The sequence below is a fragment of the Sardina pilchardus genome, chromosome 1 (assembly GCF_963854185.1).
Source record: "Sardina pilchardus chromosome 1, fSarPil1.1, whole genome shotgun sequence".
Lineage (NCBI taxonomy): Eukaryota > Metazoa > Chordata > Actinopteri > Clupeiformes > Clupeidae > Sardina > Sardina pilchardus.
The window spans coordinates 49,224,139-49,251,682 of record NC_084994.1 but is presented as its reverse complement, the minus strand read 5'-3'; the positions used below and the strand labels follow the sequence as shown (position 1 = coordinate 49,251,682).

General features: G+C 42.2%; 4 protein-coding genes across 4 annotated transcripts in view; 3 read left to right on the top strand and 1 right to left on the bottom strand.

Moving 5' to 3' along the window:
• Positions 1-4,362, bottom strand: part of stx8 (syntaxin 8) — a 43,681-nt gene extending 39,319 nt beyond the window's left edge. The window contains exons 1-4 of the mRNA XM_062547912.1: positions 4,228-4,362; positions 3,228-3,327; positions 2,991-3,085; positions 1,646-1,756 (exon numbers count right to left, since the gene is read on the bottom strand). Coding sequence (XP_062403896.1) covers positions 1,646-1,756; positions 2,991-3,085; positions 3,228-3,327; positions 4,228-4,244 — 323 coding nt within the window. The 5' untranslated portion in view covers positions 4,245-4,362. The remainder of the gene's footprint in view (positions 1-1,645; positions 1,757-2,990; positions 3,086-3,227; positions 3,328-4,227) is intronic.
• A 2,913-nt stretch (positions 4,363-7,275) lies between these two features.
• LOC134094362 (TBC1 domain family member 24-like) lies at positions 7,276-11,545 on the top strand. Its single transcript, XM_062547863.1, has 7 exons — positions 7,276-7,696; positions 7,896-8,919; positions 9,140-9,295; positions 10,035-10,098; positions 10,208-10,303; positions 10,461-10,626; positions 10,906-11,545. The coding sequence occupies exons 1-7, from the start codon at positions 7,342-7,344 to the stop codon at positions 11,079-11,081; spliced, it is 2,037 nt and encodes a 678-aa protein (XP_062403847.1). The 5' UTR covers positions 7,276-7,341; the 3' UTR covers positions 11,082-11,545.
• A 434-nt stretch (positions 11,546-11,979) lies between these two features.
• Positions 11,980-20,031, top strand: cfap52 (cilia and flagella associated protein 52). The gene is made up of 14 exons (XM_062536205.1): positions 11,980-12,169; positions 12,334-12,533; positions 12,833-12,969; positions 13,159-13,287; positions 13,435-13,534; positions 13,671-13,787; positions 14,203-14,303; positions 14,569-14,739; positions 14,963-15,111; positions 15,669-15,814; positions 15,939-16,090; positions 16,486-16,588; positions 19,274-19,385; positions 19,704-20,031. The coding sequence occupies exons 1-14, from the start codon at positions 12,112-12,114 to the stop codon at positions 19,880-19,882; spliced, it is 1,854 nt and encodes a 617-aa protein (XP_062392189.1). The 5' UTR covers positions 11,980-12,111; the 3' UTR covers positions 19,883-20,031.
• Positions 20,032-21,999: 1,968 nt separating this feature from the next.
• The window catches only part of usp43a (ubiquitin specific peptidase 43a), an 89,807-nt gene continuing 84,262 nt past the window's right edge, over positions 22,000-27,544 (top strand). Inside the window, exon 1 of the mRNA XM_062547852.1 lies at positions 22,000-22,779. Within this exon, the coding sequence (XP_062403836.1) occupies positions 22,156-22,779 (624 nt within the window). The 5' untranslated portion in view covers positions 22,000-22,155. The remainder of the gene's footprint in view (positions 22,780-27,544) is intronic.

Below are 27,544 nucleotides of genomic sequence, written 5' to 3'. Positions count from 1 at the left end.
GCGGATCTCGGCGAGGCGTCACACCAGAGCGTGGCCGCACAGAAAAAAGGGCCGCAGGTTTCCCGAAGGGGGGCCCCCGCGATTTAAACTAATTACGATGTCCCGCATCATGATCAAATATAAAAGAGGGGATGCCGGGGAAGGGGTCGGCCAGAGCTGTCCGGAGCCTTCACACATCGGCGCCATGTCTCTTTGAGCTTGATTAGTGGCTAATCTTTCACAAACGTATTGTTTCATGAATGTGATAACTCCCCCCACACTACACACACCTTCCCAGGGAGGGGTCGGGGTGTGTGTGTGTGTGTGGGGGGGGGGGGGGGGGCAGAAATAGTTCAGGTTATTCAAGCGAGGCTAATACCCACCAACTCCCAGACAAAGACCACACACTGAGCCCCATCTCCTAACCTCCCACCCATCCCCCTTCCTCTCAACCTCCACTTTTTTTAGTAGTAGGCTAAACTTTTTCCCCCCCCTCCTCAAACACACCAATTTTAAACAGTTGGATCACATGATGAGGCTAAAACGATGTACTTCATTAGCTGCCATCTGATTCAGTTACAGAACTCCCAGCACAACTGGTACGCCGTCCATAAAAAGATTAAAGCAGAGCTGCCCCCCACCCCCCACCCCCCACCCTACACACACACACTTTAAGTGGATGAATCGAGCGGAGCGGAGCAGGTTTCCTTTTGTAAAATTGTACAAAAGGAGCAGGCGCGGATAAGCCCTGTAAAAAAAGAAGAAAAAAAAGATGCCTTTGAATTCCCCCCATTTGATCAGTGAGTGATTGATCCTCATTTCAGCCCGGCATTAAATAGAAAGCAGCGGGCTCCCACGGCGCCGATCGGCCCTGCCCACCATGTAAAAGCTGTGCATTAACCTCTTGGCCCGAGAGTTATTAACAGAGCGCGATCCTGCCACATCGCCGGAGTTAGATCCTCTCCTACTTTAAATAAAAAAAGGGAGACAGGAACTAGACACAGGAAGTCCATGTCGGTGGTCGGAGAGCGGCAATTTCCCTGGCCGTACAAACACTGGGCGCCTGAGGTGGGCAGGTCAAGCCTGACGCGGGAGAACGACGGTGTTGTGCTGCTGGACCCTGCTCGGAGCTGTCACTTAGATTAGCAGCAATAAACGCACTCAGGATATAGCCGGTGGCACACGGCGCTTTGATTTCTCCCCTTTGGAGGAGGATGTAGACTCAATGGAGAGTGATAAACTGTAAACTGATCTGACCATGTGTGACAGGTGTATATGTGTAAGTGTGTGTGAGTGAGCGTGTGTGAGTGAGTGTGTGTGTGTGTGTGTGTGTGTGTGTGTGCCCTCGCACCAAACAGACTCCCCATGCTCATTTCGGGAGGTGCCAAGCGTGTGATCAGCGCCTCGGCTCCCCTAATGAAGTGGCTGGTCGGAGGGGCAGCCTCTTGGAAAGGCCAGAGAGAGAGAGAGAGACTTCCGATTGGCCCAGCAGGGGTCAGACCGCACGGCTGAGCAGGGGTCATGTGGAAAACCCGACGTCTGTTAAGTTATTTACTGAAACCCTTTTTTAGTGGTCCACAGGCACAGACCACCACAGAAAACATGTCAGCTACTGCAGTCTACAGAGATGGCACAGGCAGCTGGAGGGGCATGGTGGGGGTCTTACCTGGCGGGCTCGGCCTCCGAGATCTCTCCTTTGAATGTGGCCAGAAGTTGCTTCTCCTTGGTCAATAGGCTGTCCAGCAGGCTCTGTCTTCTGTCTGCTTCTGACTGAATACTGAGGTATGCATGTCAAGGACTGCAGATGCAAACAAGGGGGAATATTCCATTTTGGGGAAAAAAAGAAAGACTTAGATGGTCGACAGAATTCACAAGCGCTTACTAATCAGAATGTGAATATTTTCCTTGGGCTAGCTCATAGCAATGATATAATTTAGACATATCTTGGACAAATTAATTATACAAGATTAATTATAATATTATAAAAATATGTACTAATTGGATGTGTTTCCTGTAAAAATCCTGTTCTTTGCTAAAAGTTGCTAAAAGTTGCAAAAATGCTGCTGTCCAGCAGAATTGCAGCATTGGGTGGAATGAGACAGCATCTTCCCTGCAGACTCATTCTGTTTTGTGGATCAATTCTGGAGCTCCCCTGCTGGAGGTGTTTTGTAGGCTGTAAGGTGACCGTAAGGTTTGCATTACTGAAATCAGGAGTTTCCAGACAAGAACACAAAGTCTTGTGAAACAAAGACTATGATGAAAAACATATAAAGTTAGTAGATTAATTTAAAATGATTATATTCATTACTAGTTGAATTACTAGAAATTATCATTTCCATGTGTTTACTACTATATTAATAAAGGGCCAATACAAGCATTCTGAGCAAGTTTTCAGCCAAGAAATGCCACACACATACACTGACACTTTCCACTGTAGCAGTAGCTTTTTGTGTGAGTGTCAGTGAATGTGTGAGTGTGAGTGAGTGTGAGTGTGAGTGTGAGTGTGAGTGTGAGTGTGAGTGTGAGTGTGAGTGTGAGTGTGAGTGTGTGTGTGTGTGTGTGTGTGTGTTAAATGAAACTCAATCAGCCTACATGTCAGGGAAAAGATCAGCAGACAGATTTCTTCACTGTCAGTCATGTGATCTACTTTATAGCAGTGTACTGCCCTCTAGTGGTATTGAAAATCACTCACTAACCGGCCACAGGCTATACAGGCTACACCTGTTTCTGTATCAATAAAATAGCAATTTTGTTATATATAGCATTCTGTTAATCCAAGCCTTCGATACAAATAAGCAAATCTGCGACATAAAACATTCATGTCACAAATATTTAGGGAAGAGTCAAACAAGCCTGGGATGGACTGGCTGTGAGAAACCTCTAGAATCAACAAAATCCATCAAACTGCACAAATAATTATGTTAAAGTAATGTTTTGACACGGTGCATGGGCAGTGAAACTGAAACAACGGACATCCAACAACAGAGCACACTGGACTGAGAAAAGGATACATGCGGCGCTGGGAGGAGGCCCGGATGAGAGTCTCCCTCAGCTGTGTTATGTTCTGCTTCAGCTTCTGTAAGGACGCTCGCAGCGTCATGTTAATCTGGACCACAAGAGGGAACAGGCCATTCTCACCATTAGTTAAGAAACAAGCACGTAGAACAGCGACGTTAAAAGAATCTGTGGAGAACAGGAAATGTGATGCAAAGGAATGCAAATGTTCGTGGAAGGATAGACGTGCACACCTTGGCTGTGTTCCCTCCAGTCCTCTGCTGTCTGTTGCGCTCATGAATATTTTCAGCAATCTCCTGAGCCAGGCGGCATGTGGCGTCATAGTTCTGTATCCTGTGTAATAGATATGGTTTGGTTAATAACGTTCTCGTGTATGACTTGATCAGACCAAAATAACATGATCCATGTGTATGGTATGGAACTCTGTGTTGTGAATACAGAACAAACATTGAAACTCAACACTGTTTTCATGAATTGCAAATAACTGTAGTAAACGTGACTGTAAAGGCTAAGATACAGCCATTGTGTACAGAAGTCTTAGTTATTTTACTTCACCTCATTAAAAGTATGGGGGGAAATATTTGTGTTCAGCATGTTTTGTAACATTTAAATCCCAGCGAAGTGCACACAGAGTGTATCAGGCCATAGGTCATGAACTGTAAAAGGTCTCGACATTCAACTAACAATTCCTCGAGAATTCAATCATGATCACAAGGTTGTCATGCTACATGCATGGTCATGTGATGAGTGCTGTACAGTAGAAGTCCATATTCTTTGTCATCAAATGTTAGCATATTTCCTTAGAACACTTCCTTGAGTTCTGCTTTGGCAAAAGAGAAAGTTCTAGATAACATTAAGAGATCAACTGGATGATAAGTAACCACTAAAACCTCAGCGAGCTAATTCAAGGTAACTCTAACACTACATGGATGACAAAGAGACGCTGTTAGCTTAGCAAAATATTTGGAATGAGTATCTATCCACTTGATAAATGAACATAAATGCGAAAAGATTTGTCTGGCTTGCCCAGCTCGTTCTATCGTTTCTCTGAAAAGCCAGTCACTAGCATACCTTGCTTGTCCCAAAGGATAATGGATTCTCTAACGTTAGCTAAACTAGACAGGTAATACCGATGGCAAGCTAGCATGCACTTGACCATGCTAAAGGGGACCCTAAAGGGGAGTTTTGGTTGACAGTATCTTGTGTTTTCGTGTTCCGTCTTGACATGCTTACCAAGGATCTTGAGACATTATGACGATTCAATGCTGGAACCAACAAACAGTTATTTCAGTTTCCCTTCACACTAGCCGTCTTGCTAAAAGCAGAAATCACAGTGCCGTCTACTTCCTGTTTGTGTTATACGTCAGAATGATGTGTGGTGAGGTGCAAAATTGTCTTAAAGAGGCAATGCACCCTATTATGTAGTTATCAAGTGAAAAAACGACTTCACGCGCTAGGACAGACTAGGAAGGTGCAGAGCCGGGTGCAGGAATAGACAGTAAAATGAAAGACGGCAAATATTAGACAACTCAACTCTACTGTAGACTAGAACTAGGGCTACTGTCGGCTGTACTAGTTTGGGGACTTCCAATAGGCCTAAGCGATGAAAGACTCATCTGCTGACCTACATTTATTTGATAATTAATTCCCTTACAGAGTTGTAGGCCCTTTGTTTGTTTTGTTTACATAAAAGCTCATTATTTTCATTGTTGATTTGATAGCCTATTGTTATTTATGTTGTTATTAGCCTAAAATTAGCCTATGCTTAATGCAGACTTTTCCCACTTAAGCATTACATTATGTATCCTCCTAGATTGCAAAATTAGATTTGTCTGACCACTGGCTGGTGGCGTCGACCACCCATCACTTGTTGTGAATATTTAGAAGATACATGAAGTGTTACTTGGTGTTACTAAAATGAAAGAAGAATTATAACTGAGTTCATAGTAAAAGAGTTAGGATCATGAGTGGCAAAATGATGGGCCATTTGCCAGCAACCCGGTGGACCGCCGGAAAACCAATGAGCAAAAGTAGCCTACTATGAGTGCTATTGGTGTTCCAGTTGGCCAGATTGACAGATTGGGCATAGTCAGAGTGTGAGGCTTGTTCTTTACAGCTCTACCGGGTTTCTCTAAAACTTCTCTAAATATATTGGGTGTTAATACTCCACGATGAGGACTAATCGAGTCCAGTGGTTGGGCACTTTGACCCTGAAAGGATATGTATGCGCACAGTTTAGGACCACTTCCACCAAACACCATATAGTGCGTTGAGTGTTTGACTGTCACTATCACTGAGTAATCATTCTATATTGATGTTTTAATGTCTTTTAAATATCTTTTTTATGTCTTTTAAATATATGTTTTAAACTGACCCTTTTGTGTTATTTTCTAGTTATTATTTACTTTTCAAACTATTCTTTTTCATTATTGCTCTCCTATGTTTTTATTAGCTATTACCATTTGCTTTTGTTTATGTAAAACACATTTAATGACCTCTGTTTATGAAATGCACTAGACCTATAAACTTGACTTGACTTGACATAAACACAACCATTTCTGTCTGCCCTACCTTCCCCAATGAAGTAGTAACTGTTGGGTATTTTCCAGGCTAACCCTTATTTATGCAGTTTAGGGGCTAACCTGAAAAACATAACAGACTCCACCCTAAGAGACTCTCAGTTGCATAAGTCCAGTTTGTGTTCACAGTCATCCAGAAGTATTTTTGATGTAATATAGTGCCAATTCTAGAGCAAATTTGTGTAATTCTTTATATTTTAGTGCCATCAGTGAACTTGCTTTCTCATGCAGCCTAATATCTCTGAGCAAATTTGAGGAGGCCCTCAATGACTGCAGTGAATTAACCTGTTTAATGTGACAAAGTCACAAGGTGTTTGTGTTGGCATCCCCTTTACTTCATCTGAGGGACCCTTATCCTGTGTGACACCAGTATACTGAGAGTGATTTATTAAGCAGTTCATCATATCTTCAGGTGTGTTCGTGCTTGTCTCTGGTACTGACATGAAACCTAACTTCAATATGAAATATGATTGGTGTCGGTCTGCCAGACAACACTGTTGAGCCATCTGGAGGTGCCATGGGTTTATAAATCAATGAGACCCGATTGAAGGAAGATGTCTGCTTGACAACCCCATAGTGAAATACAGTACACACACAGTGCCCACTACCCACAAAGGCATCTGTGTTGTTGTTGCTGTAAAAGTAAAGTTGTAGATCCTGTTTTGTTGTTAATATTTTAGGTTGTTTGATATTTTAATACTTATTGCATGTGCCAGTGAGAGGTCTGTTTGCTGTGGAAAATCCCCAACCAAGCACAAGGAATTTAACTTCCAGTGTGCAGCTATAAAATTGTACACGTTTAGACCTTGGGATATGTGTTGTTTGTGAAAATCTGGTTTAAGCATTTCAACTAAACATGCTTAAAGCACTTAAAGTAATTTGTTGCAAATTAAATTGTATCTACAAATTACTCAAAATTGATTAGATATATATATTTAAATACATTCTATACTGCCCATCTCTGTTCAGAGTTAATAGAGCAACATAATTTCAGCAAAGCATCAGCAAAAACTTCTGAATGTAACCAAATAATAAATCCGGTTTTACAATCCTTTTTTTGGACCGAGGAAAGCAATACTAGGGCAAACGGTAGGAACAATCTCTCTTTCTGAAGGCCAGCCCCTTTTTTGCTTGAGTGCATGTTGATGTTTTCTAATCAAACAATTTCTGTTTTGAAAAACAGTAGCCCCATAACTCCATAACTCACTCATTCTAAGAATTTACACACAATTGACATTTCAGTGTTTCACAACATTGACAATGACTTGTGGACAATAATATTTGTCAAATTTTCCAGAAAACAACAAAATATGCTCTTAGAAAAAAATAACTGTGTATAACTAATAAAGTTCTCACATGCTTGCACTTGCACATCTGACTATAGTTTGTCGTGGTGAAGTTCCCACTTTTATTGTAATAGGCAGAGGCTATCCAACAATACCACCTCTCCACACTTAATCAGAGTTGAACTTCACTGCTCTGTGGGGTAAATGTCACTCATCAAACTGTTGTTTGAAGTCGTGGAATAGTATTTGGGAAACACTGACTGTATGGCCTTTATGCTGGCTTTCACTGAACAGAGGAAATTTCCAGAACAAGGGAGCACATAAACAGATGCCACACCACCATCATTTGGAACGTACCACCTGACCTGAAGTTTCCTGGATTGAACAAAACTATTTGCCATGGGCTTCTCCACTTCAGACACACATCTGCTGCCAGACCAGAAGGGAAAAAGTCATACAATTTAAAGTGAGCTAAAGAAGTTATGATCAGTGTGTCTGCTCAGTCAGATTTTGCCAGTTTGGGCCCCTCAAGCTTGGCTCTGGACACATCATCCCTGCTGGGCTGTAGAAGGCGATCTCACTCTCTTCAGGGAGCAGAAGAGTCCAAGCATGCTCCCCAGCAGACTCGTCCTGTCACCAGGGGTGGCAGACCTCGCTCAAGATCCTTCTACAGCTTTGAGACATCTGAGGACTACAAAGAAGGAAATATCACCTGGTGCGATGCGTTGAGTCCAAAGACAAGATCGTTATTTCAATACGATGTGTGCAAAAATGCAGACAGTGCAACCAAACCTGCACTTAAAAGATCAAAGGCAAACCCAAAGAAAGATCTAAATGGTAAGTTGAAGGGGTTGCTTTTTGAAATTTCAGTAAGCAGAATGCAAATAATTTCGTCAGTATGTCTTCATATTTATTAATGATACATTAAACCTTTGCAAATTTGTCCTGAATAAAAAGTTCTTCAAAAGGATCCAAGTTTGAAAGTGATAAATGGTTTAAAAAAAAAGATGAGATGTTCTCTATCTTCCATTTCCAGGGAGCAGAGGCAGTTTGAAGAGTGTGCCGATGATGACCATTGCAGAGCCAGACAACTGGGAGATTAGTGCCGGTTCAGGTATGAAGTACGGTCAGTATGTGGAATGGGAGAAAATTGACCCCGAAGCTGCTGTGCGTTATGGCCAGATGCTCACCAGCAGCCATCACCAGCTCAAATCCATGGGCCGCACCGGGTTCTGGGCTCTGCCCCACACGCTGAGGGCCAAGGCCTACTCCCACATCATTAGCGGCATTGCTAGACAGAGCCCTAGCCAAGACTTAGACGTCTACCGTCGCTTGACCGAGCAGTTGTTTGAGGAGCAAAAAATCAGCACCCACCCGTTTCCAGTGTTCATGGAGGACGGGGAGATCCCCAGGTACTGCCTGAACAAGGCCGGCTTGAACTCGGTCAAGAAGATCCTGGTGTGCATCAGCAAGCACTGTCCCGAGGTGACGTTCTGCCCCATCCTGCCGGCGCTGGTCTCCCTGCTGCTCCACTTCAGCGAGGACGAGGCCCAGTGTTTCCACAGCATCTGCTGCCTGATCAACTACACCTGCCCCACCAAGCGCTACATCGACAAGACCTTCCACACGTCCAGGGCCTCCTGCATGACCTTCGGCGACCTGGCCAACAGGTACTGCCGCGGAATCCGCAAGCTCATCGCCTGCTCCCACCAGAACCTCTTTGAGTTCTACTCGGACTGGATCATGTGGATCTTTGCCGACCTGCCCTTCACGTACGCCATCCGGGTGCTGGACGTGTACCTGCTGGAGGGCTACAAGGTCCTGTTCCGGGTGGCCCTTTCTCTGCTGAGCCTGTACAAGGTGTCTGTGGCCTCGCGAGTGGCCCACACGGATGACTTTCGGAGGGACATGAAAAGCTTTATGCAGAACATCGGCAGACATATTACTATTGATGACCTGATGAAGAAGGCGTTTGTGATTCAGCTCCCTCCACGTAAGGACCTCAACTACCTCTTCAATGCAAACAAGGATGCTCTGATCCACAGAGGCATCGATCAGAGGTGCGGAGATTCATCACTTTTGTCGCACTCTTCTCTCAGTTCAACATTTCTATATTATTATTATTATTGTCAGCAAATTTTTTCCTCTGTGTACAAAAAAAAACCCTGTATGAAAAAACTTAACCTGCCTTGCATTCAACTGGAATTAACAGTCTGTAATACCTTTTTAATGCACATAGAACTGAAGTAGACCTAATCACTCTTGCTTTGGCTCACGCAGACAATGCTATCAACACCTGGACCTGGGGAAGTTCACGTCCAACGTGGTGACGGGGACGGAGATGAGGGTCGTCTGGGCTTGGATACCTGAGCGCTTCGCCCTCTTCAATCCCTCCAGGCTGTTCAGCATCCAGGAGCATGGCAGGAGCCTGTCCACGTATGTTCACCCCAGCCTTGCCTGAGAGAAAATGATTGTCGTATTGTTTTTATTTGTATGTCGCTTTGGACAAAGGTGTCTGCCAAATAGCCATAGCCATAGGCATAACCATAGAAATAGTCTTCCAATGTATAACTAAAGCTGAATCATTATACCACTATTTTGTGCTATATAGGATTCACACCAGCAGTCGCGGTTCAGTTGCGTAACACGTCTGTTTTTGGTGTCAACTTGTTTTCCCACATGGTAGCGTGGACCCGCATTACAGTTTCATAATTTCTGTGAAATGCTTTCAACATGTTTTGAGGTTCTCAGTCAGGTCATGGGTACATGATGTGTGAGGACGCGAACTACAAGGCAAAGACTTAACATGAGTCTTTATACAATTTATTTTCCAACTTAATAAAATTAAGTTTATGATTTTTTTTTAATGCTTGACGTTAGTCACAGCACAGTATACAAAGCATATGCACAAAGTGCCATACACTGTCTATAACCTCACATGAGAACCATGTTGGAATCTTTATGCTTTGAGTGATCGGTATGTCAAATAGTACATTATAGGAAAGACGACTCTGCTGAGGGCGTTGTTGTAGACGTCAAACGACATGACAACACCTGGCTACTGACTCTATTTTGTGTTTTGTTCCATGCATATGCTTTGTGTTTATTATTGAAAATATATATTTCTCTGGCACTATATAAATACTTTTTGTTCTCTCTCTCTCCTTTTGTGAAGGTTGTATTCCCGGGTTTTGGGCCACAAACCAACAGTTTTACTTCTCAAAACTGCAGATGAGGAGGTGAGAGCAACATGTGGGATTTCTCTTTGTGTTCCCACTGCACTCAATTCATTTCTGTTGTGCTCATCATTGTGCTTAACTCCATCTCTTTTGAACTGTGTTACTGTAGGTCTGTGGTGCATTCTTATCAGCTATCATGGGACAGAAAAATGATAGTGGCGAGGAACTCTCATTCTATGGAACTGGAGAATGCTTCGTATTCAGAGTGAGTATTTATCATGTTCTTACTTAAATAAAAAAGGTGAATCTAATACTTTGAAGCTTAGTCATTCCATCGCAAATTGTGCACATACTGTATCTGTTGCACTGAATGAATTTGAATGTGGAGATTCCAACCTCTATAACACAAATGTCCCTCTCAGTTGAGACCAGGCATGCAACGCTACCAGCGTGCTCTCACTCAAATCTCAGCGACACTGAACAGGGCTGAGTTCCCCAAGAACCCCCAAGAATGTACAACAGGACACCCTGGTGGATGCAAGTTCACTTCAATGTTCTGGGCGGGGGATGAAAGGAAGTTTATTATCGGTGAGATCTTTAACCATTTTCTGTCACTAAACATTTTAAAGTTCATCTCCTTACAGTATATGATCCCTTTGTTGTCAAAACCAAAATTGATATGCTGCTTGATTATATGTCTGTACACCATGCATCCCTTTAGTAAACAGTCCTGTGAACTACAAGGGAAAATAAGCCCTGTGTCAACAATTCAGGGAATTGCCACTCTGTGCTCAGTGACATTCAGTGTGGTTATTTACACTATACATCCAGTCTGACGTCAGGGTGTCTGTCTGCTTGTATTTGTAGGTGGCAATGGGGGATCGGCACTCTGTCTGCAGGCTGACCTAGCAGAGGGCTACACAGAGCGCTGTGACACGTTCGAGAGCCCTCCACTCTGCAGGGGCCATTTCAAGATCCAGTCCCTGGAGGTGTGGGGTGTCCAGAGCCCCCAGTCACTTTCCGCCATATCCCATAGGACATAGAGGGAGCAGGAGGAAGAGGAGGAGGAAGAGGAGGGAGGATGTTTTTTTTGTTTTTTAATTATATAGTGAACAACAGCATCTTCACGTACATTGTTATATAAGTGCTAACCAACCTTGAGTACATATCCACACTCTTTAGCCCTGACATTTACTTTAATAATGTTATTTTCGTTCTATAGGCTATCCATTATTTTTCCAGATAGTTCTGGAGAGGTCTGACATCATTTCAACCATGTCAGCTGCATCTGATTTATCAGTATGCTACAGAAATGTATTGGTATGACCATTTCTACTATCCTAATCATGATGTCATCATTTGCAGAGCAACACACTGATTCTAAATTGAGTCAGGCTGCCAGTCACCATAATCACGCATATGTAATACCAAATTATTTTTCTATTTGTAAGTTGTGTGTTTCTATGATGTAGTTTCTCTCAATAAAATATACATTTTTCACGTTTTACATCATCTCAGCATTGTCTCATTTCTTTTGTAAACATATTTAATTTCAAACACATTTCCGTGCTCCAGCTCAGCTCTACATCCCCCTCTCACCCAGTGCAGCCCTCTGATGAGTGTTCCTTGGTGGAATTATTTAGCTAATGCTCTAGCATCTAATCTAACTATAATTTGGGGATCTTCAAAAGACTCACCTGTTTACTTCTAAATAATTTTGTTTTCTTACAGTCAAGGTTTGTAGGCCTGTATGTTTATGTTTAACTGTTAAGAACTGTTAAGATACTGTAAGAACTGTTAAGATAATGTTACTCTTATGAACATTTCACTGAATAGTCAAGTCCTCTCCAATCCTAATGGTAAAGGAATCGGATGCATTCAACTGTGACGCGAAGTGACGTCACATACAGTCTCCCAGCAACAGAGCCAAACAGACTCCTAGCAACATTATGGTTACAGTTGTTACTTGTTGGAATGATCAATGTGAAGTTCGAACTGTTTGCATGTCGGACTCTTGCTAGCTGGGGGTTGTTTGGTGCACCGAAATAACGTGATATTTTGCTGGACACAAGTATGGGGAGCGAGCAAGAGGTTTCACGGCTTGAGCTAGAGGCGGTCATAGGCTTCAATGGTAGGCAAGGGCTCGGATCCCAAAGATAATATCAATATTGATGATGTTCTTTCATTAGCCTATCTCAATTTTAGAAATCTTATTGATTTGACGTGTTTGTACAAAGCTGTCTTGAGAATGCGCTTGGATTCTTTGCTCAGTGCAGACTGATTTTAATTCCACAGGACATGTGTGCTCCGGACTAATGGTGCATCCCGATAGGGAACATTTGATCTATCCTCTGGGATGTACTGTAATTCTAAAAAGTCTCAAAAACAACAAGCAAACGTTTCTTCACGGACATACCAACAATGTTTCCTGTGTCAGCGTGTCCAAAAGTGGAAATTTCATCGCATCTGGTCAAGTCACCTTCATGGGCTTCAAGGTAAACGAATGGCCGCATCACTCAGGTCATTTAAGCAATTAATGTACCTACGAGATCGACTTGATACCTTTTGATGAGAATATGAACATCTTGTGTTACACTACTCAACCCTAGTTTGATTGAGATTGTGGCCTAACACCAGGCCTAACTTGTCTCAACTGCATTTTCCTTGTCCTGACAAACAAGACCAAAATGTGTTGAGGTTATGATCTTTATAATTTCCTGTTGTCCATATGGACAAAAGTGATTGATTTGTGATTATAAACAAAAGGATTCTTCTGGCTGAATTTTAATTTTAGGCCGATGCCATCATCTGGAATTTTGCCAAGAAAGAGAAGCATGCACGGCTTCAGCTCCACAAAGCCAAAGTGGAGGCTCTGGCCTTCTCCCCAAATGACAAGTATCTTGTGACTCTTGGTGGACAAGATGATGGAAGGTGATTAGTTGTGAATTGTGTGAAACAATACAGTAATGACAAATTGTCCTTTGAAGAACACAATAACACTGTACTGTATGTTCACAAGGTGCCTCTGTTTGTATGAAATACCAGAGCTGACTTCTGCACAATAACTTTATGTTGTTTACTGTTCATTCCTGTTTATGTGTCACCTGTTGATGTTTCCAGTGTTGTTGTTTGGAACATTGAGACGGGTGAGGCCATCTGCGGAAGCCCAGCCTCAGCCCACAGCGCGGGTCACTGCTTGACCGTCCAGTACTCCAACCTGAACGACAACGTGTTTGTCTCCGCGGGAAAGTATGTCACTCCTGTGTGTGTCGTCTCGCACAAATGCTCTGTTTTGGAATGTAAATGTTGACATGTTTTTATGTAAACAACAGCTAGACTGTATTTTGTGTGTGATACTGGAACTGTTTTGATCATGACTTTATGTGTTCCTGGCAGTGGCACCATCCGCGTGTGGGAGCTCGACCTCCCGAACAGAAAGATCCGCCCCACCGAATGCCAAACCCGGCAGCTGAAGAGGATTGTCAAATGCATCGAGGTGAGCTCTTTACTCACCTGTTTACGCCGCTGCTTCCATCTCATTTCACTGAGTTTTATCATGTTTGGTAGCTCTTCTTTATTAGTTAGCCTGCTGCTTTAGTAATCCACATGCGTTCTCTTGTGTTGCTTGTTAGATCCCTGAGGATGACAGCTACTTCTACTGTGGGACGACCAGCGGAGACATTCTCAAAGTCAACCTCAGCACGCATCTGCTGAATGGCTGCGGGCCCGTCAAGCACAAATTCAGTCAGGTGGGCCGTGCAGCCAGAGCCATTAGGGGCGCTGATTGAGTTTTTACGGGCACTTTCACCTGCCCATTCCAATTACACGAGCCGTATCTCTGGGAGGGATGCATACGGTGAACTTTAATTGAAATTTATTCCCATCAGCCGGCTATTAATAGACATGTTTTTTACGGAACAAGCCCCCTTTTCATGCATATCTCAAAAATTCAGCACATGAGCATAACTCTTGTAGAGTGGTATTGTATTTTTACCTAGTAGCCTACACAGACAGCACACACACACACACACACACACACACACACACTATTTACTGCCTCTGTACTTTATGAAATGTCCTGTATTTTTGTTGTTTTTCTCCTTCTGTCCACAAGTCAAAACCACAAGTGTTGTTGATGTTAATGTTGTTGTTGTCTGTCACCAGGGTGTGAACACCATGAAGATGCTGAGGACAGGAGATCTGCTGGTGGGCTCTGGGGACGGTATGCTCACCATGTGCTCTGGGACCAACTTCAAAATCATAAAGTGAGTGGGAAACACTCTATTCAAAACCATTTAGACTAGAAAAGCCCCCACAAAAAACCCAACAAAACAATAGTAATCCTGACTAACTGGCTACTGCAGCCAGTCTAAAAACATAACAAACTTACGCAATGCCAGAGTACTTACATGTATATGGCTTGTTGTAGTAGGTCACCCATTTCCCAGTCTGTGTGACTAAAGAGAGCTCATTCATTGGGGGGCTGTGGCGGGGTGCTCATTAACATGCGTGTCATGGCTGTTCTCTCAGGAGCGTGCAGCTGGAGGGAAGCGTGACCTCTGTTGCCCTGCGTGGAGAGGGCCATCAGTTCTTCGTTGGCACCGAGGCGGCGCAGATCTACCGCTTTGGCTACACGGACTTCAAACCCGAGCTCTTCTCCACCAATCACAACAGCGCAGTGAAGGGTGTGGCTTTCCCTTTGTGAGTTACAGCGCAGGGAGAAACACACTTAGACGGTTAAAGATGAATCAAAGAATGTCAGATATTTCCCAAGGTGCAATTTTCTGAAGACACCTTTGCAGATGATGCACTTTTGAAGAGCTGCATGTACTGCATCTTGCTCATGTTCTGATTGTGAACACTAGAGGGCAGCATTTTCCATGTCTCGTCACTCTTTCTGTCTCTCTGTCTGCCACTCTGTTAGTGGGTCGTCGGAGCTCTTTGCCACCTGCTCAGCGGATGACATTAGGGTCTGGCACGCCAACACGTCCAGAGAGGTGCTCCGGATCTCGGTGCCCAACATGACCTGCAATGCACTGGACTTCATGCGGGACGGCAGAAGCATCGTCAGTGGTGGGTTTCAATTAGCAAAGACCAGTCCTCTATGCTCCATGTCTGTTCTCTTTTCAATCACCTGACAGTATAGGTCATATTGTTCATGCCACTATATCTTTGTATTCTTTACTTTGATCCTACTGGGGCCCCCACTACTCATGTCATAAAATGTCTGCTGCTACACTGCTTTAAACTCCCATTAATGTAATGCAAAAAGTAATGTTTCGACCTTGCTGGGTCTTCAGGCAAATGCTGGACACATTTGATGAAGGGATATATGTAGGCCTTACAATCAATTTGACTATAGGTCTAATAGGCATGATAGCCCCACTAATTACTCAATAAGAGAACAGTTTCAGGTTTTTCACAAACTTATACATCTCAAAAAGAGCTTTCAAAATTCTATATCCCCAAAGGAGTACGTAGCATTTCTATCAATAGAAAAGAAAAGAAAAGAAAAAGAAAACAATCTGATTATTGTGCATGCCATAAAATGCAACATCAAATGAACAAAGACCATTGGCTATTCATGGGCTACACTGTGCATGGAGGTGACGTATTCTACTCTGTCACAGCCTGGAATGACGGTAAGATCCGCATCTTCACCCCTGAGACTGGTCGTCTGATGCTGGTCGTCCATAATGCCCACAGTATGGGCGTGACTGCTCTCGCCTGCACCAGAGACTGCCAGAGGATCGTCAGTGGGGGAGGAGAGGGACAGGTAACCTTTCGCTGCTCAATGCTTGACTTCCTGGCTTGACTTGGCTCAAATCAATCCGAGCCCAAAGGAAAGACCTTTCCTGGTTGTGAAACAGCAGGGCTGACATTATGTGGGTGTTGTTCAGATCCGTGTGTGGGAGATCCTCAAGGGATGCTACAGGCTGGTTGAGACCATGAAGGAGCACAAGGCATCAGTGAACTGCATCAAAATCAAGAGCAACGATAAGGAGTGTGTCAGCGCCAGCTCAGATGGGGCCTGTATCATATGGGACCTTGTGTAAGTACCACTGAGTAGGCCCCTTACAACTCACTCAGAAGGGATTTGGCATATTTGTCATTCAGATTAATGACATTTTGGTTGTCAAATCAGCCTCATTAGCCCATTTTAGATGCCATTTGCTGGAGAGAAAATATGAATTTGTCCATGCTTTCAGTACATGCCTCCCCTAAGGTGCTGATTAATATTCAATTCAAGGTTGCTTTATTAGCATGACTGGAGGTACAGTGTTGCCAAAGCACAAAACAAAACAGCGTATCATTTTTTACTGAAACAAGTAGAACATGGACAACATTAAGGGAATCACTAACATGTAATGTAATATTGTCATGCTATTGAATTGTCTGGCAGCTTTTGTGATTCTGTGACGTTGTGAGCTCACCTCTGCCCTGCAGGCGTTACGTGAGGAATCAGATGGTCCTGGCCAACACTCTCTTCAGAAGCGTCTGCTACCACCCCGAGGAGTATCAGATTATCACCAGTGGCACGGACCGAAAGGTAGTGAAACTTCCACTACGGTAACAGGACGCCGCGCAGATGGCAAGGGCTGAGCGTAGTCCAGGATTAGATTGCGCTCATTCATGAAATGATATAAGATGAAGGGCTCGGGAGTGCCCGTGTCTGGGGCTCATTAGGAAACACAAGCCTCATTCCCCCGGTTTAGACGTCAGCGCCATACTGTGTGGAAGAATGAGGGAGGGAGATTAGACAGCATTATGGTGAGAGATAGACAGAGAGAGAGAGAGAGAGAGAGAGAGAGAGAGCGGGAGAGCGAGAGGGAGAGTACACTCCAGCTCTCATGTGGATTCCGTGTGCCCACGCCATCCGCGCCCGTCACTTTGCCAGGCGTGCCATCTGCTTGCTCCAGCACGCTGCCATGGTGTTTGGTTAGGCACCAGCCTCCCCTGCACTAACTCCTTCATTCCTGGGATCCCAAGCTAGGATGCATGGAGAAGGAGATGGTGGTTTGGCACCTCACTTGGAGACTAAGGGGCGTATGGGGCTGGCACGTTTCTGATTTTTAGGGGTTGTAGGATGAGCTGGCTTGTGTTTGGGGCTGAATGTTTGTCTGTGTGTTTGTCTAAGATCGCCATCCTCTGCCACCACTGCTGTGCCACTCAAACCACTCCAAGATGGTAGTGTCAGTCCTCGTGGTGTGGAGCGCTGCGGCAGATCGGTCCTGTGCCAAAAGAGTGAGAGGGTGACAGGGCTGCATCAGAAAGTGCGTCATTCATAGGCCTAGTTATGGTCATGGGATTTGGCAGACACCTTTGTAGTTCCTAATGTTAGCATGTCCTGGACATTAATTCTCATCTCTCTTTTTGAGTTGCTGTGCACTTTGTGTGTGGAGGGTGAAATGGAGCTAATATGAAGAATACAAGTATGAATTCAATTGCAATCAGTGTTACTACTACCACTATGGTTAGCTTGCTGTTAGCCAACTAGCACTACACACTGCACACTACACACTAGACAGACACTACGCACTACGCACTATACACTACACTACACACTACACACTACACACTACACACTACACACTACACACTACACACTACGCACTACACACTACACTACACACTACACACTACACACTACACACTATTCACACATATACAGTGCCGTGGTAACAGGGTATGCTGGCACATGAGCTCATGATGACTTGAGTCATTGTGAAGAGAGAGTGACCTCGCTGAGATCACCCATCACTCCTCAGAGGGACTACATCATGGCCTCTTCAGACTAATCCAGTTAACAATGATGAAGATTCTGAATAGGAAGAATGAGAAATGTTTTGAAATGGAGAATGCAATTGTGCTTTAAGCAAATTTATATAGCTCGAGCCATCATTCAGTTGCTGGCATGAGTGGTTCCGGAAGCTTTTGTTTTATTTGTCTTAGTTTCTGTGCTTTAGTCTCGTCACATACAATTCCAGCATCTGCACACATTTGTACATTATTCCATTTTTGGGTATGCCAAAACAAATCTACAGTTCAGGAAATTGGATGACTAGTGATGCGTAATTACAATTGTGTGGTTCTAAATTGCATTGCATATTTGATTTAATTTGACCGTCCTCTACACAGTGCAGATTAGTCAGACGAGGCTAGTATATTGAAACCCCTGCTTGGTGCTCTGCTCTTTATAGCATGTAATGTCTCAGCAGAGCTGGTTAATGTGCTATAAGTATGACTGATCTAACATTTAATCCAATGGCTTGGTGAGTGAATGAGTAAAATATTACCAGAGGTCCCCCCCAAAAAGATGACAATAATCAACATGACTATGGAATTAAGATGAATTGGCACTGTGGTCACTGTACATGAAATTGTGTGACATTGGTCGACCTGTCCAGACTAAATGGCCATGACTATGATTTGTTGCTCGGTGCCAAAATGAGTTAATAAGAAATTGAAATACAGTCTAAAAGAAAGTACCCCTATTTCAGCGCACAGATGAAAAATATGACAAGCCTAATTTAATTTAGCTCAAATACATTGAGCAGGACAACATAAGCCTACAGATACTACTATATTTGCTTTATCATCAAAAGAAGTCATTCCACAGCTTGCCCCCCCCCCCCACACACACACACACACCCCATCCTTGTGACTTTATTGCCTCTGTGTTGGCGATGGACCTTGAAGTGAGACACAAACACAATAGCATGACTCAGAGCCCCATATTTTAATGATGAAGCATCCTCCCCCTTCCTCACACACTCAGTTAGTTTGAAATTGTAATTAGCTCCGATGTAAAAATAACCAGAAACGATGTGTGATGTGTGACAGTGGCATTTGTGATCTATAAATAACTCCAACAATCGTGTTGCCCAAGACAGCTGACAACCCTGGAGATGATTAGCTCACATTTATAAACACAATTGTGGGTTTAACTCCAACAGATTACCATTTGATACACAGAAATTATGCCGTTTCAATTTCCTTGAAGAACAGCCTTCTGGATAAAAGAGCCACACTGATCCGACGACAGGCCTTGTGACTGTAATCGACTCCAAAGATCTGAATACTAACGTAGAGCACCTAAGGGTACAGTGCTAATTCAGGAGAATGCAGTGATGCAATGGCCTGCAGACTGCCTGTTGGAAGGATCTAGAAGAAGATGCTATGGTGCTATACGCTGTCTATTGTGCGATTGATTGTTTTTCATTTTGATTGACAGATTGGCTACTGGGAGGTGTATGATGGAGCTGCCATTAGGGAGCTGGAAGGATCCCTATCAGGGGCCATCAATGGCATGCATATCACTCAGGAAGGGGACTATTTTGTCACTGGTAGGTGCTCATCATCTGTGTTTGGAAGCATAGCTCACTGCCTTCACATTTTCAAACATTGCAGTGCCTACTGAACTAAGCTCATGCTAAAACTCTTTAGCAGATTCATAGTGTGGCATGTCCAAACTAAGGCTGTTCTCCACAACACTGAGAGCTACTACAAGTAAACCCAGCTAATCAAACTGACACAGGCCTTAATGTTTACAACAAGCCTTTCTGCTGCCCTTCCCACCAAAAAGACTTTAGGACCCATTCTATGATTTCTGTACTGTGATGTCCTGGAGCCCCAATCAGTGCTTCTCTTGTGTCTCGGCTCAGGTGGTGATGAGAAGCTGGTGAAGGTGTGGCACTACTCTGACGGGGCGGTGACCCATGTGGGCACCGGGCACAGTGGCAACATCACCAGCGTGCAGATCTGCCCGAACAACAAGCACGTCATCAGCACCAGTGCCGACGGAGCCGTGCTCCGCTGGAGGTTCCCCCACCTCTCCACTTAGAACGGAGAACAACACACACATCAGTGTCAGCCGTCAATCATCAGTCACACTCTCCCGAGCCCTCACATTACCATATCTGCCCCATTTATTCTGATTATTAGTCTGACGATATCCATGAAGTAAACAATAAACTTTAGTTTGGTCATGAATACCTGATGTTGTGTTGAAACAAGATCACACAAGCATACAATATGACAGCAAGTATCTAGATCTTTCTGTGTATGTCTTTATCTGGTTAACGTATTGGCAGAAAATGTAAGTTTTAGTTCAACTGATGGCTTAGTCCTAGAGATATCATAGGGGCAGGAAGTGAGTGAGAGAGATCGGGGTGGGATCAGCCACTTGGACCTGAATATGACACAGATTTTTAAAACATAAATAGTCTGGATCTAAAATACAAAACAAAAAAATGTAACAACCATAAGGATGTGAAGCAAAGAGTAATTTTACCAACAGCATTATAGTAAATTAATTAACTGTGTGCAATGTGAGCTTTAAAAAATTTAATAGCAAAAAAACTTTTCTTGCATTTGCATAAAGGAGGTGTCACTATTAAATAACAAGGCTGTTATTCCAAATATACAAGAGCTATTCAAGTGTAACAGGCTATTACTATTAAATAACCAGACATTACAAGTATACAAGAAGTGTAACAAGCTTAACTCATCGCAAATGAGTTACAACATTAGTTTCATTTATGTAATGGTCATTCTTTGAATTCTTTGTAAACTTAACCCTTGATTCACTTGCCATCAACATGGCTTTTTTCCAAATTCCACCCAATCAATACAGCCACAAGCTACATTCATAGTTCATCCGGCAACAACAGTCACCATTGTATGCTGAGTTCCATCTCTAATGCCTTATTATGGGGTGACGGTAGCAGGTGCAGCACTGACAGAGCAGTGGACAGTAATGAAACTAGTTCAATGCCATCACCTTTTAACCACAGAAACTGTTATTAATAGGTTGTGCATGTAAGTGGTGGTGGAGATTCTCTGTTACATCTTTCTTTACTGGTTATATTAACAGACTTTACGTTGACTTGACCCAGTTTTTATAGAAGTTTTCATGCTGGAAATCCCTGCAGAGGAACATTCCTGTCTGCTGTTCTTTTCCATGATGAAATGTATGTGTAATAACTTAGTGAAACATGGGAAAGGGAATGTGGGTACTGAGCATGACGTTGTGGACACCTTATCTTAGGCTACTATAGCATGTGATTAACTTGATTTAATAATGAAACACAATTCAGAGGAATTCATTAATTTTCAATTCTTTCTGGAAATCAGATGTCTATTTTAGTAGTTATATAGCATCACATATTTATTACCCTTTAAGCCAAGTCTATTTTGCAATTTGATGTAAGAAAATTAATTCAAAGTGGAGCTTTTCATTATGTTTGCTGGAGCCTTTTTGAACCAGTTTGTGCTTCTAGTACTCGTAATGGTAAGACTCCGTTAAGGCCAAGCATGCCATGTTCATAATACACAGTCTTACAGTGAAAGGAAGCTGTCCGATCACCGTGTGAAAACTGTGTTTGTGGTGGCAACCACAAGATCAACAGTAGGGGGCTCTTAAATACCTCGAAAATTAAACTCCTTTGGCTCATTTGAATGATGCGCCCATAACCTCCATGTAGATGAAAACAAACAAAAGTATAACAGCCTACGTACACTCATTATTAAATTGTGTGTACCTGTACATAGCTATACAAAAAAATAGGTAGGCTATGTATAGCCTTGTCCTAATGTTGATAGTGACTGGCAAATTGTTGTTTGGGAACGCAGGTGAAGTCAGGTAACTATTATCTAGTCTGCTGTCTGGATATGAACCTCAGAGAACGCGACAGAACTGTAAACGCAGATTATAGCAATTCAGTTTCTAATAGAAGGGTGATACTGGCGACTTGCTGATCAGTAAATAGTGCCAACCGCGAGGCGGTAGGTAGAAGACCGCCACTGATAACGTGCGTACGAGTAGAGAGAGAGAGAGAAGGAGGAAGTGTGCCGTAGTGAAAAGCATGGAGTTGAGGACAACTCGGCCAGCTAGTAACTGCAGGTGCCTGAGACAGTCCTAGACAACCGAATTCTCAAAGGCGGGGTGAAGTAATCGGAATGTCTGGGGGACATTACTCATGTGCCTTCGCACCGATACGGTGCCACCGTGTATTTTTCACAGTGCGTTTTTAAAAAGAGGTGTTGGACACGGACAGGTAGGATTGTTTTCTTCTACCGTTGCAGTTTAAATTTACCGTCGGTGTTACAACAATCATGGATACTCCGAGGGATAAAGTGAAGAAACAAGCTATTAAATCGAAATCAACGAAACGTAAGGACAAGAAATACAAATCAGGAAAGGTCTTCAGACGAAAATCTTTGAAGTCACTTGGGAATTTTATGAACCGTATTTTGAAAACTTTGGGCACTTTAGCACACTTTGGAGACGTCGATCCAGCAGACGCCGAGGACGATGATGGTGGGTTTCGAGACAGTGCGGCGTGCACTTTGAGCGCGAACTCAGGGAATTTTAAAGAGGATTTTCAGGGCGCGAGGGGGAATACTTTGAAAAAGAGCTCTACTTTGTCTTCCCATGGATCAGTAAAAGACAGATTGTCGTGGTGTGGCGACAAAACTCCTGGCGTCTTGGGTTTGAAAAATCATGGCAACACTTGTTTCATGAACGCTGTGGTTCAGTGCCTGAGCAACACTGATCTCTTGGCGGAATATCTTGGTTTGGAACAGTACAAATCGGATTTATGCCAAAGGAGAGTCAATGGAATAGTAAAAAACGAGGAGCTTGTTTCCGTCAGAGGTGAGGTGACGGAGCAACTGGCGGCTTTGGTGCGAGCGCTTTGGACACTGGAATACACGCCACAGCTGTCAGTCGAATTCAAGGTGGGTTTCTAAATGCTTCGTTTAATGAAGTTAAATGCTTTTACAACTCGTCAATACCTCACACATACCCTCGTCTGAATAATGTTTACTTGAGTGTCCGCTTCAAGTGAATAATGCAACTAGAATGATTTCAACCTAACAACCTATTTGATTTAACATGACACCTCTTCATAGCATTAATGCATAGTGATTTCATTAGACTGACTTAATTTTGGGTTGCGTTTAACCAATGTTTTCATTCGAAAGTCGACACTGGACCTTCTCGTTTCCGCGAGTGTTGCAGGTAGGCTATGGTTTCGGTGGGAGGGGTTAACTGACAGGTGCATAGTGTCTTGTAGGTTATCCATTGCGTAGCCCCACCTCCTCTCAGGGAAAAGTGCGTTGACCGGAAGGAAGATGGGCTATTTGACATAATGCTTTAGTAACTGAATAGTGCGTTAGATTAGGTATTTTTTTTAAGTCGTTGCACCTGGCCCTGGGCTCTTGCGTCTGGGTTGTACTGTACGTCGTCAGCTTGCATTATGTGTATCGCCTTAAATGATAATAGTGCCATTATTACAGTGCATGAAAATGCACTGTACTGTTCTTCCTAGGCTTCTTCTTCTTATTATAGTGCATGAAAATGCACTATATTGTTCTTCCTAGGCTTTTTCTTATTACAGTGCATGCAAATGCACTGTACTGTTCTTCCTAGGCTTCTTCTTCTTCTTCTTATTATTCCGCTTACCAAATTCATTTTTTCTATTCAGCTTGAACCGTTTAACTTAGAAACTTCATTCAAACGTCACAACGTAGGTCTTAAATAGGGGAATGCTGCTAAGTATTTTTCAACTTTGTAACTTTTATACTTTTTAAACTATAAATTAAAAACTATTCAAAATTTCCCCATAGACTTAACATTGGCCTCTATGACATCACAATCGGATCATTAAGCAATTAGAATCTTATGCCAGGTGGCCAGCCCCACCTGCAGCAGCCCTCTCTCTCTCAGGCAGCATACAATCTCTGTGAAGACTACATATCCTGTTAAACTCTCTTTCCACAACTGTTTCAAAATAAAAGTCCTCACTGCAATAATACACTATTAAATCATTTAACCATTGAAACTACTCAACTATCTAACTGTTCAACCATTCCAACTGTCAGTTATCTTCAACTATGCCTCCAGTCAACTACATGAGACCTCCATGTACCTGCAACCAACATAGCAACCATTAAAATTAAGCGTTTATGACCGTTTCCATAGCAACCAACATGATTTTACTATAGTAACTTCTTTATTCCTGATAGTGGCAGCCATGGATACCCTATCAACAAATGTTTCAAAATAGAAGTCCTCAGTAGCAAGTTAGCTAGTTAGCATAGTTAGCATTTTTAGCATAGCTGCTAGAAATGATTAGCTAAGTTAGCTAATCAACCTAGTTAGCATTGTTAACATAGTTAGCATTGTTAGCATAGTTAGCATTTTTAGCATAACTGCTAAAAATGATTAGCTAAGTTAGCTTATCAACCTGGTTAGCATTGTTACCATAGTTAGCATTGTTATCATAGTTAGCATTTTTAGCATAACTGATAGAAATCATTAGCTAAGTTAGCTAATCAACTTGGTTAGCATTGTTAGCATAGTTAGCATTGTTAAAATTTTTAGCATTATTGTTAGAAATCATCAGCTAAGTTAGCTTATCAACCTGGTTAGCATTGTTAACATAGCTATCATTTTTACAATAACTGTTAGAAATCATTAGTTAAGTTAGAACAGGAATGTTTAAGCTTTAAAATGTCTACCTTAACACTATCAACTCTCTTTAAACTATGCAACCACCATGTTTACCCTAGCTACACCTTAGTAACCATATCTACATTATCTATCTATACATTTTTTTGCATTTTCATGCACTGGTAATTCCTTGGAATTGCATTTCTAGTTATTATTCTTCTTCTAACGCACGGTATTCAGCTTCAACCGCTTAACGTAGAAACACCATTCAAATTTTGTCGCGTAGGTCTTACTTACACGATGTGGGCTTTGTCTTTTTCAACTTTGTAACTTTTATACTTTTTAAACTATTAGTTAAAAACTATTACAATTTCCCCCATAGACTTAACATTGCTCATTATGACATCACGGCAGCAATTAGAATCTTATGCCAGCTGGTCAGTCCAGGTGCAGCAGCTCTCTCTCTCTCTACTCTGTCTACACTCTGGCTCTCTTAAGACTACCCAGTTAAATTGATTACACCTGTATCTGTATCCACTACTCTCAGTAGAGAGCTGTGTCTCCCCACTCTACAAGAATATAAGGCACATTCCATCCAACTTTCTATCCATTCATCTTCTTCAGACCATTCACTCATCCACCCATTAAACTGTCTATCAACATCTATTAAACAATCTGCCTATCAACATCCATTAAACTCTCTGTCTATCAACATTAATTAGACTATCTACATTCAACTTTTAAATGATTTACTCTGTCTCAGGCTTTACTGGCTCTCTTAAGACTAGCCAGTTAAATTGATTACACCTGTATCAACTACTCTCAGAGAGCTGTATCAGTGTCTCTCTTAACAAGAATATAAGGCACATTCCATCGGACCTTCTATCCATTTATCTTCTTCAGACCATTCACTCATCCACCCATTAAACTGTCAATCAATATCTATTAAACAATCTGCCTATCAACATCCATTAAACATTCTGTCTATCAACATTAACTAGAAATGCAATTCCAAGGAATTACCAGTGCATGAAAATGCAAAAAAATGTAGATATGGCTACTAAGTGTAGCTAGGGTAAACATGGTGGTTGCATAGTTTAAAGAGAGTTGATAGTGTTAAGGTAGACATTTTAAAGCTTAAACATTCCTGTTCTAACTTAACTAATAATTTCTAACAGGGATTCTACAATGTTAACTATGCTAACAATGCTAACCAGGTTGATAAGTTAACTTAGCTGATGATTTCTAGCAGTAATGCTAAAAATGCTAACTATGCTAACATTGCTAACTATGTTAACAATGCTAACCACGTTGATTAGCTAACTTTGCTAATCATTTTAGCAATTGTGCTAAAAATGTTAACAATACTAACTATGCTAACAATGCTAACCAGGTTGATTAGCTAACTTAGCTAATCATTTTTTAGCAGTTATGCTAAAAATGCTAACTATGCTAACAATGTTAACTATGCTAACCATGCTAACAATGCTAACTTGCTAGTGAGGACTTTTATTTTGAAACAGTAGTTGCTAGGGTATCCATGGTGCCCACTATCAGGAATAAAGAAGTTACGAAAGTATAATCATGTTGGTTGCTATGGAAACTGTCAAAAACGCTTAATTTTAATGGTTGCTATGTTGGTTGCTAGGTACATGGAGGTTTCATGTAGTTGAATGGAAGCATAGTTGATGATAACTGACAGTTGGAATCGTTGAACAGTTCAATAGATGAGTAGTTTCAATGGTTAAATGATTTAATAGTGTATTATTGCAGCGAGGACTTTTATTTTGAAACAGTTGTGGACAGAGGAAACAGTTAACAGGATATGTAGTCTTCACAGAGAGATTGTCTGCTTAATAGCCTGAGAGAGAGAGGGCTGCTGCAGGTGGGGCTGGCCACCTGGCATAAGATTCTAATTGCTCAACGACCCGATTGTGATGTCATAGAGGCCAATGTTAAGTCTATGGGATAATTTTTAATAGTTTTTAATTTATAGTTTAAAAAGTATAAAAGTTACAAAGTTGAAAAATTATAGCAACCCGATCCATTAGAAGACCTATGTTACAGAATTTGAATGAAGTTTCTAAGTTAAACGGTTGAAGAGGAATTGCGGGCAGAAAAAGTGGTAAGCGGAATAATAATAATAAGAAGTCTAGGAAGAACAGTACAGTGCATTTTCATGCACTGTAATTAGACTATCTACATACAACTTTTAAAGTATTTACTGTGTGTGCCTCTCAAGCAGCGTTTATATGTCCTCCCTCGCTCCTCGATCCTCAATGATCTACATAAAGAAAGATAGAAGAAGGGCTAGACAATCCCATTGTTGCCGCTCCATCATTCTTTATGTAGATCAGTGAGGATCGAGGAGCGAGAGAGGACGCGTAAACGCTATATGAGAGGCACCTTCTGTCTCAGGCTTTAAGCAACCAATCTCATTAAGACTACAGATCCTGTTTCACTACTTCCTCTGTCCACAGCTGTTTCAAAATAAAAGTCCTCACTGCAATAATACACTATTAAATCATTTAACCATAGTAACTACTCAACTATTTAACTGTTCAACCATTCCAACTGTCAGTTATCATCAACTATGCCTCCAGTCAACTACATGAAACCTCCATATACCTAGCACCCAACATAGCAACCATTAAAATTAAGCGTTTATGACCGTTTCCATAGCAACCAACATGATTATACTGCAGTAACTTCCTGTTTCCTGATAGTGGCCACCATGGACACCCTAGCAACAAATGTTTCAAAATAAAAGTCCTCATTAGCAAGTTAGCTAGTTAGCATTGTTAGCATAGTTAGCATTTTTAACATAGCTGCTAGAAATGATTAGCTAAGTTAGCTAATCAACCTGGTTAGCATTGTTAGCATATTTAGCATTGTTAGCATAGTTAGCATTTTTAGCATTACTGCTAGAAATCATCGGTTAAGTTAGGTAATCAACCTGGTTAGCATTGTTAGTAAAGTTAGCATTGCTAACATAGTTAGCATTTTTAGCATAATTGCTAGAAATCATTAGCTAAGTTAGCTAATCAA

Coding starts and splice junctions, on each gene's coding strand:
- LOC134094362 (XM_062547863.1), top strand. CDS start 7,342: ATGATCAGTGTGTCTGCTCAGTCAGATTTTGCCAGTTTGGGCCCCTCA. Junction 8,920..9,139: donor CACAGAGGCATCGATCAGAG/GTGCGGAGATTC, acceptor TGGCTCACGCAG/ACAATGCTATCAACACCTGG. Junction 9,296..10,034: donor CATGGCAGGAGCCTGTCCAC/GTATGTTCACCC, acceptor CCTTTTGTGAAG/GTTGTATTCCCGGGTTTTGG.
- cfap52 (XM_062536205.1), top strand. CDS start 12,112: ATGGGGAGCGAGCAAGAGGTTTCACGGCTTGAGCTAGAGGCGGTCATA. Junction 13,788..14,202: donor TCAAGCACAAATTCAGTCAG/GTGGGCCGTGCA, acceptor GTCTGTCACCAG/GGTGTGAACACCATGAAGAT. Junction 14,740..14,962: donor AAGGGTGTGGCTTTCCCTTT/GTGAGTTACAGC, acceptor CCACTCTGTTAG/TGGGTCGTCGGAGCTCTTTG.